General features: G+C 48.0%; 1 protein-coding gene across 9 annotated transcripts in view; it reads left to right on the top strand.

The window, feature by feature from the left end:
• ncoa1 (nuclear receptor coactivator 1) overlaps positions 1 to 17,009 on the top strand; it is a 99,996-nt gene that overhangs the window by 77,044 nt on the left and 5,943 nt on the right. For all 9 annotated transcript variants that reach the window (XM_021612063.2, XM_021612059.2, XM_021612060.2 and 6 more), the window contains 15 exons: positions 3,279 to 3,385; positions 3,897 to 4,074; positions 5,961 to 6,140; positions 8,065 to 8,166; positions 9,309 to 9,449; positions 9,654 to 9,801; positions 10,037 to 11,126; positions 11,661 to 12,084; positions 12,225 to 12,392; positions 12,546 to 12,663; positions 12,814 to 12,982; positions 13,275 to 13,556; positions 15,458 to 15,556; positions 15,923 to 16,310; positions 16,562 to 16,736. In XM_021612063.2, the coding sequence (XP_021467738.2) occupies positions 3,279 to 3,385; positions 3,897 to 4,074; positions 5,961 to 6,140; positions 8,065 to 8,166; positions 9,309 to 9,449; positions 9,654 to 9,801; positions 10,037 to 11,126; positions 11,661 to 12,084; positions 12,225 to 12,392; positions 12,546 to 12,663; positions 12,814 to 12,982; positions 13,275 to 13,556; positions 15,458 to 15,556; positions 15,923 to 16,310; positions 16,562 to 16,736 (3,769 nt within the window). The remainder of the gene's footprint in view (positions 1 to 3,278; positions 3,386 to 3,896; positions 4,075 to 5,960; positions 6,141 to 8,064; positions 8,167 to 9,308; positions 9,450 to 9,653; positions 9,802 to 10,036; positions 11,127 to 11,660; positions 12,085 to 12,224; positions 12,393 to 12,545; positions 12,664 to 12,813; positions 12,983 to 13,274; positions 13,557 to 15,457; positions 15,557 to 15,922; positions 16,311 to 16,561; positions 16,737 to 17,009) is intronic.

The raw sequence follows: 17,009 nt of genomic DNA, 5'->3' as shown, positions 1-17,009 counted from the left end.
TACTTAGTAACTTAGTTGTAGTCACGGTCTATACCTATAACTACAAACATAGTTATTATATATTTATAAATGTATTTCCAGATGTCTTTGAAACTACCCACTGCACTATTTCTCAACGTCATATGGAGAATCTACTCTGTGCCACCGAGTTCGTATGCTAGCTCGGTAGCTAGCTCAAACTTGCTAACGTTAGCATCCTCATGCTCGTCATAGGCTTTGGCTGTGTTATCTACCGGCATGCCTTCTTGCCGTGGGCTAAAAACGAAAGTAAAAAATCATACCTGCTTGCTCTATTTGTGTAGTACATTGTCTGTTCTCATTTTTGTTTTGGCATGTTCTCTGTGAAGTAGGCTACATGAGTTTTGTAACTTCCTTGGCTCAGTGCTAGCTTCCCCTCGCATTGGTAGCTAACTCATCGGATGGGCCCCAGCCATCAATCTTTAAGTCTCAGCTCTTGTTTAGCTTTTTTATCATAATTTTTTTTACCCATTTTTCTCCCCAATTTCATGGTATCCAATTGGTAGTTACAGTCCTGTCCCATCTCTGACTCGGGAGAGGCGAAGGTCGAGAGCCGTGCATCCTCCGAAACACAACCCAGCTAAGCCGTACTGCTTCTTGACACAGCGCTCGCTTAACCCGGAAGCCAGCCGCACCAATGTGTCAGTGGAAGCACTTGGCGATCGTGTCAGCGTGTATTGCGCCCAGCCCACCACAGGAGTCACTAGTGCGCAATGGGACAGGAACATCCCTGCCGGCCAAACCCTCCCCTAACCCAGATGACACTGGGCCAATTGTGCACCGCCCCATGTCCAGCCGGCTGCGACAGAGCCTGGACTTGAACCAGGTTCTCTAGTGGCATAGCTAGCACTGCGATGCAGTGCCTTAGATCACTGCGCCACTCTTGAGGCCTTCACTTTGCTTTTCTTCTGCGGTTATGTTTTAGTTGTTTTATTAGTTGTGTTCTAGCTGGTCTCCAGTTGTTGGGCTTTGGCTTGGTGGTTAGCTAGGCTAATAGCTAGTTGGCTAAATAGCTAACGTTAGCTGGCTGGCTAGCTTGCTGGCTGAGATAAGTGTAACTTTAACATTTATTAATACTGGTAGGACTAAAGTTAGTGGGCTAGTGGGCTAGCAACCTTGCAAGTTGATATGTAACAATACATTCATAAAGTATTTGCTTGTAAGTTGAAACCAGTAGACATGAGTGCGAACAGTTTGGATTCATTTAAAGTTATACATTTAAATTTATTTCTGTTGGAGTTTACATTATAGGAAATAGGCTGGCATGCCCGGGTCCTCCATATTACATCACACCCCGGGAAAAACATTTTCCGACATGACTTCCGTTATTCTGCAGAATTCTGATCGGTTTTATGTAATAACAAAACATTGGGACTTTGAATTGGTACTGTTGGAGTGTATATTAATGCTAATCTATATGTTGCATGTGGTTACATTTATGCTTCTTACCCTTTGAACCTCAAATACACTAAGTAAAATAATTCCCGAATTCAAGAAAGTTCTCCTGCAACAGGGTGATCAAATTAAGATCTTACATCTGTATGGGTTACTTAACTATGTATTTTAGGGAAGAAAATAACATCCTCTACAGGAGAAAAATACACATGTCTCTAAGCCAGACCAATTCCAAACAAATGGACTTGCCTTGTAAATATACATTTTCAGTATGCATTTGCAAACTTAATATGTGCAGTTGCTAAAGATGTGCAGTTGATGAACATCTTATTATTTTGTGAAGTTAAACCCTGCTCTGGTTTAAACAGTGGTACAGTAGCTATCTAGTGATACAGCAGTGTAGTTGAGCAGTAGAGCAGCAAGTGTCCCAACAGGCAGGCCCGCTGCAGGATATTAATGTCTCAGGCAGTAAAGTCCTCACCCAGCCCTGGTTGTTTTGTCAATAACCTAATCACGGCTTTGTGTTTTTGGTTTCATTTCTTGGCCTCCTGGAATACAGAGTGTAATTCACAGTGATGTGCTCACTCGCCACCCTTATTTTAAGACCTGGCCACCAGCCAGACCGTGCTTGATAAATATACACTCCTGTTTTTTTTTCTCCCAGGAAAAGAGAGACCGGTCGGGGATAAAGGAGAAAGTACCTCTGTTTCTCTCTTCCTCTTTTCCTCTCCTTCTCCTTCCTCTCTTTATAGTATCTCTCTCTCCTCTCATCTCTTCCCTGGCCTCTCTTCCAGCTCTTGGTTGTTTGCTTACTTGGTGGGGACAGGTCAGTATAGTGAGCTCTGTGTGCTGACATCCCACCCATCGTGACCGGTTCAGGGGTCAAAGACCGGGCCAAGACTGCTACCATGGCAATGAGCCCAGTGAGTGAGGAGTGAGGAGAGGAGGAGTCAGGCCTACAGTATAGTAATGACGTGATGGATTGTCCAGCACCTATCTCTCTCTTTCTCTCTCTCCGATCCAGCTCAGTACAGTCCTCTGTATCTGTACTGTGTTCTACCCTGCTAGCCTCAGACATCTCTCTCGCTCTCGCTCGCTCTCTCTCTCTGTCTCTGTCTCTGTCTCTCTCTGTCTGTCTGTCCCCGCCAGAACCTCAGCAGCCTATCATCAGCTCATTGATCAGGAAGAGAAAAAACATTTATCAGTGGACAATCCACAGTTCCACTATTCCTCTCTCTCCTCCTCTGTGGTTCCCTCCCTCCCATTCTCCACATCACTCTCTTACAACCTTGACTGAAACTGTAAGATCAATACACCAGGTCCAAGAAGAGATTTGGGCCATTGTTGAATAGCTTTTTAAGAGTTTTTGACATTGGGGATATGCATCTACAGTACATGGTTTAATTATAAGTACTCCTCAAAGCAGTATTTGTTGGTGTCCATGCCAGAATAAACAGGCTGTTTCACTCAAACTTCCAGTTGTTGGCTTCTGCTGCTGTACAGTAACAGTACAGTAGATTTACAGTGTGCTGTAGTCATGTGTTGCGTTGATTCCCCCTAACCCTTTGATCGGGCTGATGTCATCAGAACACAATTCAGCAGAAGTCCACAATGTTCATTATTCTGTATGAAATACAGTCATTATGCGGGGAATAACTTATGTAACAAGCTGTATAAGAGTTATTACTTGGAATTGCTAAGTAATTGCATAATGCCTGTGTAATGTTTGATGTCAGTAAAATAAAGAAGACTAAATGTACGTGCTAGCGATGGCTGATCACCCTGAGTTCAGTGTCCCCCCCCCTTTTTTACTGTTCCTAAGATCTCTGTGTGTGTTTGTCTCTGTGTGTGTTTGTCCCCTGCAGAGAAAGCGTCTCTAATATCACCAGAGGACAAGGTGCAGAGGAGTGACATTTCGTCCAGTAGTCAGGGCATGGTGGAGAAAGAGGCTCTGGGGCCGCTGCTGCTCGAGGTGAGTGAAACAATAAAGCTTGGTTGAATTTGAATTTCAGTGACAGACACAGGAAGTATCAACTTATCCATTGATTGGATCATTTAGTCATGCTGCTTTCTAAGCACAGGTACTCTTTCATGAAAATATAATCATATTTTTGGTTGCTCATTGGTAAATGAATGCATAGTAATTAGAGTGCATCTGCTCACAGTAAATTTACATAAAGTTAGTTGTGTGTATTTTTTGTGTAAAAATGCCATTTTGTTCTAATCTCTCTGTCTTCAGTATTTTTTCTGTTTTGTCCAGAGTGATTCAGTGACTCTGTATGGTTCCCAGGACTTAGTTTCCCAGTGAGGCCCAGTGTCATTATGCTTTCCACGTTAGTTCCTGGCACACTTTCCCCCTGGCTGAGGCTGGGGCTGTGAGAGAGAGAGAAAGGCTGAAGTCCCCCTGCTCTCTTTGTGTGTTCCCCTTCCTCCGGAGGTGTCTGTTTCACTCCTCTTTTGTCCCTCCCTCTGTTTCGGGCCAGGCCCTGGACGGCTTCTTCTTTGTGGTCAACCGCGAGGGCCGGATCGTGTTTGTGTCAGAGAATGTGACGGGTTACCTAGGTTACGCCCAGGAAGAGCTGATGACCTCCAGCGTGTACAGCATCCTCCACGTGGGAGACCACAATGAGTTCATCCGCAACTTGCTGCCCAAGAGCCTCGGTGAGGATGACAGGAGAGGAGGAGGGGAGGGGACGAGAGAAGAGAGGATGGTGAAGGAAGGAGAGGAGGGCGAGAGAGAGGGGGGAGGGATCAGACAGAGGAATAGAGAGAAGTAGAAAGGAAGAGAAGAAGTCGAAAGAAGAGGAAGTCGAGCAGTGTGACAAGGACAAGAGAAAGGAGATGAGGAAGGAAGGAAAGGAGATGAAGAAGAACATGATAGAGGGAAGACGGGTAAGAGAGAAAGACAAAGAGGATGGAGAGAGGAGGTAAGAGAGGAATCTCTGCTATAGGCATGGTATCATGCAGTATGAAGCAGCCAGAACACGTGACAGCTATAAGAGCATAGTAACCAGGAGACATATAAGGGTCTGTGTCCCGTGAAGCCCCTAGTAATTCCTCTCTATATAGGCCAGGCCAGACAAGATGGGTTAATGTCAGCAGAGATGGACAGGTCAACTAGCTACTATCTACCTGCCTGTCTTCAGCTTAAACTCTCACTACATAGTGACCGCGTTTACATGCACACCAATATCCCGTTATAATTAAGTATTCTGTTTTTGAGTTGACTCATATAAATGTCATATCCCGTTTACAATAACCCTAAAAAGCTTGTATCCTAGTTATGAGAAACCCAGATAAGATGCCTGGGACATGCTGATCTAAGACGGGATACTGTGGGATGTAAAAATCGTATCCTGTTTATTGTTGTTTTTGTGGTCTGCGCAGACTCAGTTTTGCGTATCATTGGTGTTGTTTGATGGTGTTTTCATCTGACTGTCAAACAAATCACTTCAAACAGTTCAATCCACCATAATAATTTTGCCTACTATAATTATATATTAATTTATTTACTAATTAATTTACTATAATTCAAATTCAAAAGTTTTTGCTTATACTTTCTGACATTTGGTAAGGCCATTTGTTTGCCAACTATAGTTAGATATATGCAGCTTCTCTTCTGTCATAACTTGTTGCCCCAGAAGACTAAATAAAGTAGTGCTCACCAGAATAATGTCTTACATTGATAGAATGCATTAGCAATCTAGTTAACACCGGTAAAGTTGTCTGTTTCGTTTAGGGACCAGGAGGAAAACTAACTCCAAAACAGTGGAAATATTGAACATGTGCAAAACGTCCAAATGTCATCGGTTTGACCTGTTTTAAGGAAATGAAAAGCTGAGAAAAATGATTAAACACGTTTCTGATAAGACTTCAGTTCGTCTTGGCTGCATATTGTGTATGGTTAAAATACCGTCTGCTCGCATAACAGTGTCAAAGATAACACATTACATGCACATTTGCATTTTCTCAAGAGATGCTGAAAGAAAGAAATCATATTTCTACACTCCTGTTCCCGAGACTAAAGTATATATTGTATCTTTTTACTGCAATAAATGCACAATTCTGCAGGAGTTAATAGTATAGGTTATTACGCAGTGTTACAGGTGAGAGGTTATACGCCTACAGTCAGTGTCCAGATTTCAGTTACTATTCCATTTAACCCATAGGAATTTAAATGAGGAATATTCTGTTAATTCATGACTACAGGGATACTCCAGAGCGGGATATCAAAGGTGCATGTAAACAGCTTCTCCCGAATGAGACCTTAAGCAGGATATTAGCTACTATCCGGAATACTGGGCACATGTAAACGTCGTCACTCACTACTGTTCTCTGTCTTGCTTATTCTCTCCCCCCTCTTCTCTTGTCTATATTGTATATATTTTGTATCTGTCTCTCTACCCCATATGTCATTCCTGTCTGTTTTCAAGCCATTATTATTACATCACACACACATTGGTTTACCTGTCTGTGTCCCCGTTCCTAATGATTTGTGTGTGTGTGTGTCTATACCGTTACTTGTGGGTTTGTGTGTGTGTGTGTAGTCAACGGGGTGCCGTGGCCCCAGGAGCAGGGCTGGAGGAACAGTCACACGTTTAGCTGTCGGATGCTGAAGAGGCCCCCTGACGAGGTGGACTCCGAGAACCAGGAGGCACGGCAGCAGTACGACATCATGCAGTGTTTTACTGTCTCCCAGCCCAAAGCCATGCAGGACGAGGGAGATGGTGAGTACACACACACACACACAGACATACATACAGTGGGGAGAACAAGTATTTGATACACTGCCGATTTTGCCGATTTTCCTACTTACAAAGCATGTAGAGGTCTGTAATATTTATCATAGGTACACTTCAACTGTGAGAGACGGAATCTAAAACAAAAATCCAGAAAATCACATTGTATGATTTTTTAAGTAATTCATTAGCATTTCATTGCATGACATAAGTATTTGATCACCTACCAACCAGTAAGAATTCCGGCTCTCACAGACCTGTTAGTTTTTCTTTAAGAAGCCCTCCTGTTCTCCACTCATTACCTGTATTAACTGCACCTGTTTGAACTCGTTACCTGTATAAAAGACACCTGTCCACACACTCAATCAAACAGACTCCAACCTCTCCGCAATGGCCAAGACCAGAGAGCTGTGTAAGTACATCAGGGATTAAATTGTAGACCTGCACAAGGCTGGGATGGGCTACAGGACAATAGGCAAGCAGCTTGGTGAGAAGGCAACAACTGTTGGCGCAATTATAAAAAAATGGAAGAAGTTCAAGATGACGGTCAATCATCCTTGGTCTGGGGCTCCATGTAAGATCTCACCTCGTGGGGCATCAATGATCATGAGGAAGGTGAGGGATCAGCCCAGAACTACACGGCAGGACCTGGTCAATGACCTGAAGAGAGCTGGGACCACAGTCTCAAAGAAAACCCTTAGTAACACACTACGCCGTCATGGATTAAAATCCTGCAGCGCACGCAAGGTCCCCCTTCTCAAGCCAGCGCATTTCCAGGCCCGTCTGAAGTTTGCCAATGACCATCTGGATGATCCAGAGGAGGAATGGGAGAGGGTCATGTGGTCTAAACTCCACTCGCCGTGTTTGGAGGAAGAAGAAGAATGAGTACAACCCCAAGAACACCATCCCAACCGTGAAGCATGGAGGTGGAAACATCATTCTTTGGTGATGCTTTTCTGCAAAGGGGACAGGACGACTGCACTGTATTGAGGGGAGGATGGATGGGGCCATGTATCGCGAGATCTTGGCCAACAACCTCCTTCCCTCAGTAAGAGCATTGAAGATGGGTCGTGGCTGGGTCTTCCAGCATGACAACGACCCGAAACACACAGCCAGGGCAACTAAGGAGTGGCTCCGTAAGAAGCATCTCAAGGTCCTGGAGTGGCCTAGCCAGTCTCCAGACCTGAACCCAATAGAAAATCTTTGGAGGGAGCTGAAAGTCCGTATTGCCCAACGACAGCGAAACCTGAATGATCTGGAGAAGGTCTGTATGGAGGAGTGGGCCAAAATCCCTGCTGCAGTGTGTGCAAACCTGGTCAAGAACTACAGGAAACGTATGATCTCTGTAATTGCAAACAAAGGTTTCTGTACCAAATATTAAGTTCTGCTTTTCTGATGTGTCAAATACGTATGTCATGCAATAAAATGCAAATTACTTACTTAAAAATCATACAATGTGATTTTCTGGATTTTTGTTTTAGATTCCGTCTCTCACAGTTAAAGTGTACCTATGATAAAAAATACAGAACTCTACATGCTTTGTAAGTAGGAAAACCTGCATAATTGGCAGGGTATCAAATACTTGTTCTCCCCACTGTATATACTCCCACACAGACACGCATGTACACTCACAGACGCATACATATATACACATGAACACAGCTAGATGCACAGATACATGCCACTTCTGCACACCGACGTTTACATACACATTGAAAAAGGTGCAGCAGCGACATGAGAACACTGGTCTTTACCTTGTTCTCCTAGCTAGCCCTGAGCCATATTGGAGGGATAGAGTTCGACACAGTGACGCCCTGTGTATTACAATGAACACACACACACACACACACACACACACACACACACACCTGTCAGAGTCTTAACTCTGACCTTTGATTGGTGTTGTGCCCAGACCTGCAGACCTGCCTGATCTGCATAGCCTGTCGGATGCCTCGCCCCCAGCAGCTCCCCGCTATCAGCACTGAGTCCTTCATCACCAAACAGGATCCCACAGGTATTAACCCCTGACCTATCACCTTTTACATCGCAACTGCTGTTGGCACACAAACACTCCATACACACACACTCCAATGTGTGGATTAGAGAGCTTTCTTTTTGTGCCAGGAGGTGAACTAACTAGAGAGTGTTGCTCCAGAAGGTTGACTAACTAGAGTGTTGCTCCAAAAGGTGGACTAACTGGAGAGTGTTGCTCCAGAAGGTGGACTAACTAGAGAGTGTTGCTCCAGAAGGTGAACTAACTAGAGTGTTCTCATTTGCAGCAACGACCTGGGGAATAGTTACAGGGGATTAATGAGCCAATTGTCAACTGGGGATTATTAGGTGACCGTGATGGTTTGAGGGCCAGATTGGGAATTTAGCCAGGACACCGGGGTTAACACCCCTACTCTTACAACAAGTGCCATGGGATCTTTAATGACCTCAGAGAGTCAGGACACCCGTTTAACGTCCCATCCGAAAGACGGCACCCTGGGGCATTGGGATATTTTTTTAGACCAGAGGAAAGAGTGCCTCCTACTGGCCCTTCAACACCACTTCCAGCAGCATCTGGTCTCCCATCCAGGAACTGACCAAGACCAACCCTGCTTATCTTCAGAAGCAAGCCAGCAGTGGTATGCAGGGTGGTATGCTCCAGAAGGTGAACTAACTAGAGTGTTGCTCCAGAAGGTGGACTAACTAGAGTGTTGCTCCAGAAGGTGGACTAACTAGAGTGTTGCTCCAGAAGGTGGACTAACTAGAGAGTGTTGCTCCAGAAGGTGGACTAACTAGTGTTGCTCCAGAAGGTGGACTAACTAGAGAGTGTTGCTCCAGAAGGTGGACTAACTAGAGAGTGTTGCTCCAGAAGGTGGACTAACTAGAGCATTGCACAATAAGCAGGCCTGTTGGTAAACCTACCTAGAGATGAAAGAAAAGGACAGGGTTTCAGCTCTCACTACTGCTGCCATTTACATCTGAGTGACTCAAAACTCACTTTGAGTGGTCCACAATGTGGCAAAAACAATATGTATTTTGTATCATTGTGGAGCTCTAACTCTGACCTCATAATGTAACTCCATCTGGGTTTCATCACCGAGCCTTATTATCTCTGGTTACAGATGTGTGTTTTTTTTGTGTGTGTGTGTGTCTGTTTATCTCCAGGGAAAATCATCTCCATAGAGACCAGTGCTCTGCGGGCGACGGGGCGACCAGGCTGGGAGGACCTGGTCAGGAAGTGCATCTACGCATTCTTCCAGCCACAGGGGAAAGAACCCTCCCACGCCAAGAAGCTGCTCCACGAGGGTGAGGAGTGGGGGAGGGGGAAAGAAGTGGAGGATGAGGAAGAGTAGGGGGGAGAGGGGAAAGAATCTTTCTGCACTTTTCTCAATAATGAAACTGTAATAACAAAGTACAGTGTGGTACCATTGCAAAAACATATATGTTTTTTCTCCTTAAAAGTAAGCCACAATGATAAGTAGGCTAATTTCTGTTTGTGCGTGTTGCCAGTGATGACCCATGGCACGGCCATCAGTCCTCTTTATCAATTCAACCTGAGCGACGGGACCCCCCTCAGCGCTCAGACCCGCTGCAAGTTCTGCTGCCCCCCCAAATCCGACGTTCAGCCCTTCATCATGGGCATTCACACTATTGACAGGTAACACACACAACTGAGCAGGCACGGAGAACACACACACGGGCAGGTCATGTGGAACAAGTAGAATTGATTACTTTATTGCCCATCAACGATGGTTGCAAGGGTAGGAATTTTATAGGATTGTATAGGCTGATGGGAATGTGTTTTTGTGCCAATGATATAAACAAACAGTACTTTTTCCAGAATATTTCTCTCACCCAGCTGATGTTTTGCTCATGTTTTCCTTCTCTTGTAGGGAACACAACACTGCTAGCTCTCAGGAAAACACTAACTCCAGCCTTCTACTGACCCATGGGAGCCCTGCTTCCTCCCACCCTCCCTGTTCCCCTTCCCTACCCACGGGCATCGAGGCCAGTCAAGCCCCAGGCCCCACCTCAAGCCTCCATCTCAACAACGGAAACAGCTCCGGCACCACCACACCCACCAGCCATTCAGCAGGGTACCTGACGCCCAACCGGTTGTGTCCTCAGCAGGTCAACAGCCCCTCACCCCTGGGCAGCCCCCTCACAGCCATCCCTACCTCATTCATGTCGCCCAGGCCCCCCAGGGGCAGCCCGGGGCTGGGCGGCAGCCCACGCGTCCCAGGGAACCCCTTCTCCCCTTCCACCCCTGGCCTGCACTCTCCAGCAGGGGCCTTAGGAGGTGGAGGTGGTGGTGGGAGCGGTGGAATCCTCAGCAGGCAGCACTCTGGTGGGGACGGTGGAGCAGGGACCCCCCTGGGTTTCTCTCTGCCCTCCCCTCTACCTCAGAGGAAGGCCAGCACCCCCACCAGCTCCCCAACGTGCCCTCCCCCCGCCAAGCCCCCTGAGGGAAAAGGAGGAGGTGGGGAAGGAGAGTACCTGGGGGGTAACCCCAAACTCAACCAGCTCCTGGACAATGGCAGAGTGGGGCCGCCTGGGGACCCCAACAACACCGCTCCTAACACCCACCCCAACACACTCACCTCCACCCCTCAGTGCCCGGCCTCCCACAGCACGCTGACGGAGCGCCACAAGATCCTCCACCGCCTCCTGCAGGACAGCAGCCCGGCCGAGGGCGGCAACAGCAAGGAGTCTGAGATCAAGAAGGAGCCTCCTGCTAGCCCTGCCACCGCCAACCCCAACGGACCCCCCACCACCCCCCAGGACCACCAGCTGCTGCGCTTCCTGCTGGACACGGATGAGAAGGACTTGAGAGACCTGCCCCCTCCGGCCGCTCTCAGCCTGCAGACGGTCCGGGTCAAGACTGAGAAGAGGGCCACCGGGGACACTACGCCCTGTGCTGCAGCCTGCGCCAGCCCCAAACCCAAACCCGGCCCTGCAGACAGCAGACCGCCCAGAGACCCGGTATTGTCTGCAGCCCTACTCCCCTCATACACAGTGCTAGTAGTATCCAGAATTGGCAAGATCCTGTCCCAGACATGCTGAACTTTCAGACAGTTTAAGTTTGGGGTTAAGGTTAAGGTTAGGAATAGGGTTAGGTTTTAGGGTTGGGGCCGGGGGTTAGAATTGGGGACTTTGGATATGTAACTCTGGATATCCCTGTTGTTGTAGTTGTCAAAGTGTCTGGAACGTGATGGAACGTGAGAGTGCCTTGCTGGCGGGCTGCCTGAGTGCATGCTGCTGCTGCCTTCTAAAGGGAGCATGTGATTCGCTGCTGTATTTGTTCTATTTACGTTGAGCGCATAGTAACACTCCCTCACTGCCCTCTTATATCAGGATCTAGTTGTGTTCATTTGTGGCCCCTCTAGGACTTTGTCTCTCCCCAGCACAGAGCTTCCAGCGGCAGCCTTTGAAGTTATTTGACCTTTGCTTTCTCTCCCTGTTCCTTTCTCCCCCCCTTCCCGTACTTTCCTCTTTGCCCCACTCCCTCTCTCTTAGTTCCCCAGTGGACCTGCTGACCTGGACCCTCTCAGCCAGCTGCTGCCCACCCTCAGGGGCCCCGCTGGGGCCAAGCAGGGCAGCAAGGAGAAGGGTGACCCTCAGGCCCTGTCGTCCCATAGCCCCCAGACCCAACCTCAACCTCGGCTCCAGTCACCTCCACAGCCTCGGCTTCAGTCCCCCTCCCAACCTCAACCCCAACTTCAGTCCCCTACTCAGGTCCAGCCTCAGAACCATCTTCAGTCCCCTCTCCAGTCCCCTACCCATCTCCAACCCCAGAACCAGCTTCAATCCCCTTTCCAGTCCCCTACCCATCTCCAACCCCAGAACCAGCTTCAATCCCCTACCCTACTCCAGCCCAGCGAGGCCAACGTACCCAGAGCCATGAACGTGAAGAGGGAGCCTCCCGGAACACCAAGCCGAGGTACAGCAGGGATTAGGGGGGGTCAAGGGTGAGGGGTCACCATAGTGGGTCACCCCACTGTATGCTGCCTGTCTTCATTTTACGCGTGGCCACCCAAGAAAGGACTGATCCTGACCGTGTGTCTGTTTGTGTCTGTGCAGGGCTCACGGATGGCTCCTCCAGCCTGCAGAACCAGTCACACTTTGACTTCTGCAGCCCCACCACCCCCAGCCAGGGACAGGGACAAGGGGAGCCATTCCAGACACCGAAAGACAGCAGCAGCCCCTACACAGAGCCTGGACTCATGAACTCGTTCAACTCCAACACCGGTATGAACTAGAATATGCTCATATCAAACAATCCTCAGTTAAATATCTATAGGGCATTTCTGAAAATAGTTAGAAATTACATAATGATTAAAGAAAAATATGGAATCTATGTGTTATGGGGGTTCATTAAGAGTTGTGTGTGCTGTCTTTCAGGGTTGTCTAAGATGGAGACGGACTCTCAGCAGTTCCGGCCTCTGGCTCTGACTGACTCTCTGTCCTTTGATGGAGGCATGGGAAACCCCGTGCAAGCCTCTCTGGCCTCCCCTCAGGAGTGAGTATAGTACTTCTTTGTGGACACACAGACACATACATTCCTCATTGCTCACATTCCAATTCACACGCACATAGAACCAAACCTTCCACATCATTACATTGAATGCACAGACTCCCATGTTCCTGACTCCCCCTGTGTGTGGAGCAGGCAGTGTGTCCCGTGCCCGCTGGACCAGCTGTTGTGCCCCCCCACCACCCCAGAGGGTCGTAACGATGAGAAGGCCCTCCTGGACCAGCTGGTGTCCTTCCTGAGTGGGACGGACGAGAGCGAGCTGGCAGAGCTGGACCGAGCACTGGGCATCGACAAGCTGGTACAGGTAAGATCACAGGAGGAGGAGAATGATAGTAGATTACATTAGCATTCTTCAAGTGTTATCTATATAAGAGGACAGGCGCTGTCATACAACCTGATTCTACTACACTGCAGAGCTGAATGAGAGCTAAATATAGAGGGAATTTAAATTCCTGTCCAAAGCACCACAGAATCATTACTCTCCAGTACAGTAGTGCAATCATTGATACATGCTTCACGTAATGATTTGTTTGGTCCTGGAGAGTTTGTTGGACTGTAATTAACCCAGTATTGACACTATCCATTCCTCTCCCTAGGGCGGCTGCTTTGACCCCACCCCTCAACGGTTTCCCTCCCAGCCCCCTGCCGCCACTCCCATCTCGATGGACCCAAAGCTGCCTGGCTACCCCTCTCAGTTCAGCACTGGCGCCCCTGCCCAGTTCCCTCGAGAGATGGGGCAGGGTATGGGGGTCTTTGGGGCACCCAGGGGGGCCTTCCCCGTGGGCATGGGCAGAGCGCCTGGCGTTGCCAACCAGCTCCGACTGCCACCCAACCAGCTGAGGTTACAGCTGCAACAGAGGCTGCAGGGCCCACAGCAGGTAGGATGGGCTGGGCAGAGCTGGTACATTAGGGGTTGCAGACTTTTGTTCAAACCCAGCCCTAATACACCTAATACTGAACAAAAATATAAACACATCCATTTCAACGATTTTACTGAGTTACATTTCAAATAAGGAAATCATTCAATTGAAATCAATGGGCATGGGTGCAGCCATGGGAGGGCATAGCCCCACCCACTTGGGAGCCAGGCTGACCCCCTTGGTAGCCAGGCCCAGCCAATCAGAATGAGTTTTTCCCCTCAAGGGGGCTTTATTACAGGCAGAAATACTCTTCAGTTTCATCAGCTGTCTGGGTGGCTGGTCTCAGACGAGCCCACAGGTGAAGAAGCCAGATGTGGAGGTCCTGGGCTGACGTGGTTACACGTGGTCTGCGGTTTTGAGGCCGGTTAGACATACTTCTCTAAAACGACGTTGGAGGCAGCCCAGGACCTCCACATGGTAGAGAAAGGAACATTATATTTTCTTGCAGCAGCTCTGGTGGACATTCCTGCAGTCAGCATGCCAATTGCACGCTCCCTCAAAACTTGAGATGTCTGTGGCATTCTGTTGTGTGACAAAACTGCACATTTTAGAGTGGCCTTTTATTGTCCCCAGCACAAGGTGCACCTGTGTAATGATCATGCTGTTTAATCAGCTTCTTGATATACTACACCTGTCAGGATTAATGGATTGGCAAAGTCGAAATGCTCACTAACAGGGATACAAACACATTTCTGCACAACATTTCTGGGATCTTTTATTTCAGCTCATGAAACATGGGACCAACACTTTACATGTTGCGTTTATATTTTTTGTTAAGTATGAATTAAACCATGACACCACTGTTCAAGAAGAACAGAGTTACCTAGCCAGGCTGGCCCACTCCCCTGGTCCATCTTTCTAACGTGGGCGTAGTCCTCTCCTCTACACAGGAGGGAGGTGAGTTTTAACAGGCCTTGTTTACGTTAATGAAGCCTGTATCACGCAGCGTTGCCTTTTAATCCTAGTCAGAGCCAGCGCTCGTTAAACACTGGCTTGGCAATAGTACATCTCCCTCCTGGCCAACCGGGCAGCCCTGCATTGTGTTAATGTGCCATTGTGTTGTGTGGCTACGCAGAGCTAGCTAGCGTGGTGAAATGGATGGTCATGTGAGGAAGAGAACCTCTTATGCTCCATTATGGTACAGCAGAACAAACACATGGGAACTAAATGGCTGCTACAAGCCCATCTATGGTAGGAGAGTACTGTATGTGCTGTATATTCACTGGGATTGATTGTTTATTATCCTTTTTGCTCTATATGTAACTCTGTTCACACAGAGAGAGAGAGACCACCTGATGTGTTGTCAGCCTGCTCCCACACAAACGTGGCTCACATCTCTCCTTTTTTTCTTTTTCCTTCAAGGTCTCTCTCCATCCCGCTCCCCTCACACATGCTGCTCTTACTCACGGTTCCCACACAGCGGTCTCCGCATATTATTATTAGGACTTTAGTGCTTCTTCTGCTAGCTGCTCATGTTGATTTAAAAGACCTCATGGCAAAGTAAAGGATATTAAGAATCTGGATGTCAGCACAACTCCTTTGTTCTCATTCCTGGTCCTGTTTTATTAGTCTTTAACACACGTCTCCTGATCAGATGTTGAGTTCCCATCTCCCGTTTCCTTTCTATCAGTTCTCTTCTCATGAGCTTTTTCTTTCACACACTTTTCACTCATCAGTCCATTTTTTTTTTATCTCAATCCGGTCTTTTCCTTCTATCTGCTCTCACTCCTCTCGTCTCTATCATTTCTTCACTTAGTCCACTCCCTTCCTCCTCTCCTCCCTCTATTGTTTGTCCGCTCCCTCCCTCCTCTCCTCTATCAGTCGTGTGACTCACTCCCCTCTCACTCTCTCTCTGCCAGCTGCAGAACAGGCTGGCTGCCATGAGCCAGTTCCCAGGGGGAGCTCACGTTGCCATGGGGATGCGTCAGGGAGCGCAGCAGCCTCATATACCCTCTCAGGTGAGTGTTTCTGGGGAACTCACGATCATCATCAATCCTGTCCTCACGCTTCCTTCTCTCTTGTTCTGGTAATTGTTTTTCTGTTTCCAATCCTTTTCTCTTACTCTGTTTCTCTCTCTCTTTCGGCATGATGTGTATTGAGGAAGTCCTAAGCATCATAGCTAGTTATACTGAGTTATTGGTACGAAAACAAAGTGCCTGTTTCTCTTCTCTGTCCATCCATCTCCCTCTCTCTGAAAGAAGTACCTTCCAGTCTATTTCAAATGGTATAGGTCATTTGGGAATCTATGCATGAATGTTGTGAGGGCTGTTTTGCGGACAGAAGGTGTCTCCTATAAGTCCACTATCCTCTCTCTTTCCCTGCAGCCTCCTCTAAACGCCCAGATGCTGGCCCAGAGGCAGCGGGAGCTCTACAGCTTCCAGCACCGCCAGAGGCAGCTCCTGCAGCAGAAGGTCATGTTGATGAGGCAAGGCATGGGGACCGGGGGGCCTATTGAGGCCACCAGGGGACTAAAAGGACCCCAGCCACAGCAACAACAGTTTAGCTACCCTCCAGGCTACAGCCCCATGTCAGGAAACCAACCCAGCTCTCCCAGCCTCTTCAATCCCATGGGAGGGCCCCTGGACCCCAAGCTGTCGGGCCTGGGCCCCATGGGCAGCCATTCAGCCATGATGGGTGGGATGCAGGGACAGTTTGGGGGGGGAGTGAACTCGGCGGTCCAGCCTGGGCTCTTCCAGCAGTTTGGAGGACCGGGTGAGTGACTAGGCTACCTAGGCACCCACCATAATCACTGCTAGATCATGTCTGGTTGGTGGTTCTGTCTCGATAGCATCAGGAATTGTCAGTACAATGTGCTGACATTGTCCATATCAAAATGTGATATAAAGTAGTTTGCAGACAGGATCCATAGAAAATGGAATACAGTGCTGCTGACAAATATCAATATGAAAATGTTTTAGACTCTAGAATGTTCTAACACTATCTCTCTGTCCTTTTCCTCAAAGGTATGGTCCAGCAAGGAGACCCCTCGTTCCCTCTAGAGCTCAGCCCCACCAGCCCCTTGCTGTCCCCTCAGAACTCCACCTCCCAGAGTCCTCTGCTCCAGCAGGCCCAGCCTCCTCCTGGGTACCAGTCACCTGACATGAAGAATTGGCAGCAAGCTGGCATGGGCGGCAACAGGTGAGGTGGCCAGAGCCATGCCTGTGTAAACGTGTAAATTGCATAGCCCGTTATTGACTTGGCATCTACATAGAAATGACACTGTCAGATGGTTATTACATCCTTATTACATAATAATGAGCTGTTTGTTTCTTAGAGAATTATTTCTAACAAGCACGTATGTAACATTATACCAGATGTGGTTCATTCTTTGAAGTCTATATATTATCTTGGTAGTTATAATGACCAGATATAGCACCTGAATGAGGAGTGTACATAAAACTACTGGTATCA

The sequence above is a fragment of the Oncorhynchus mykiss genome, chromosome 8 (genome assembly GCF_013265735.2).
Source record: "Oncorhynchus mykiss isolate Arlee chromosome 8, USDA_OmykA_1.1, whole genome shotgun sequence".
Classification (NCBI taxonomy): Eukaryota; Metazoa; Chordata; class Actinopteri; order Salmoniformes; family Salmonidae; genus Oncorhynchus; species Oncorhynchus mykiss.
Note: the sequence above shows the minus strand (reverse complement) of the source record. Positions and strands in the feature narration are given on the sequence as shown.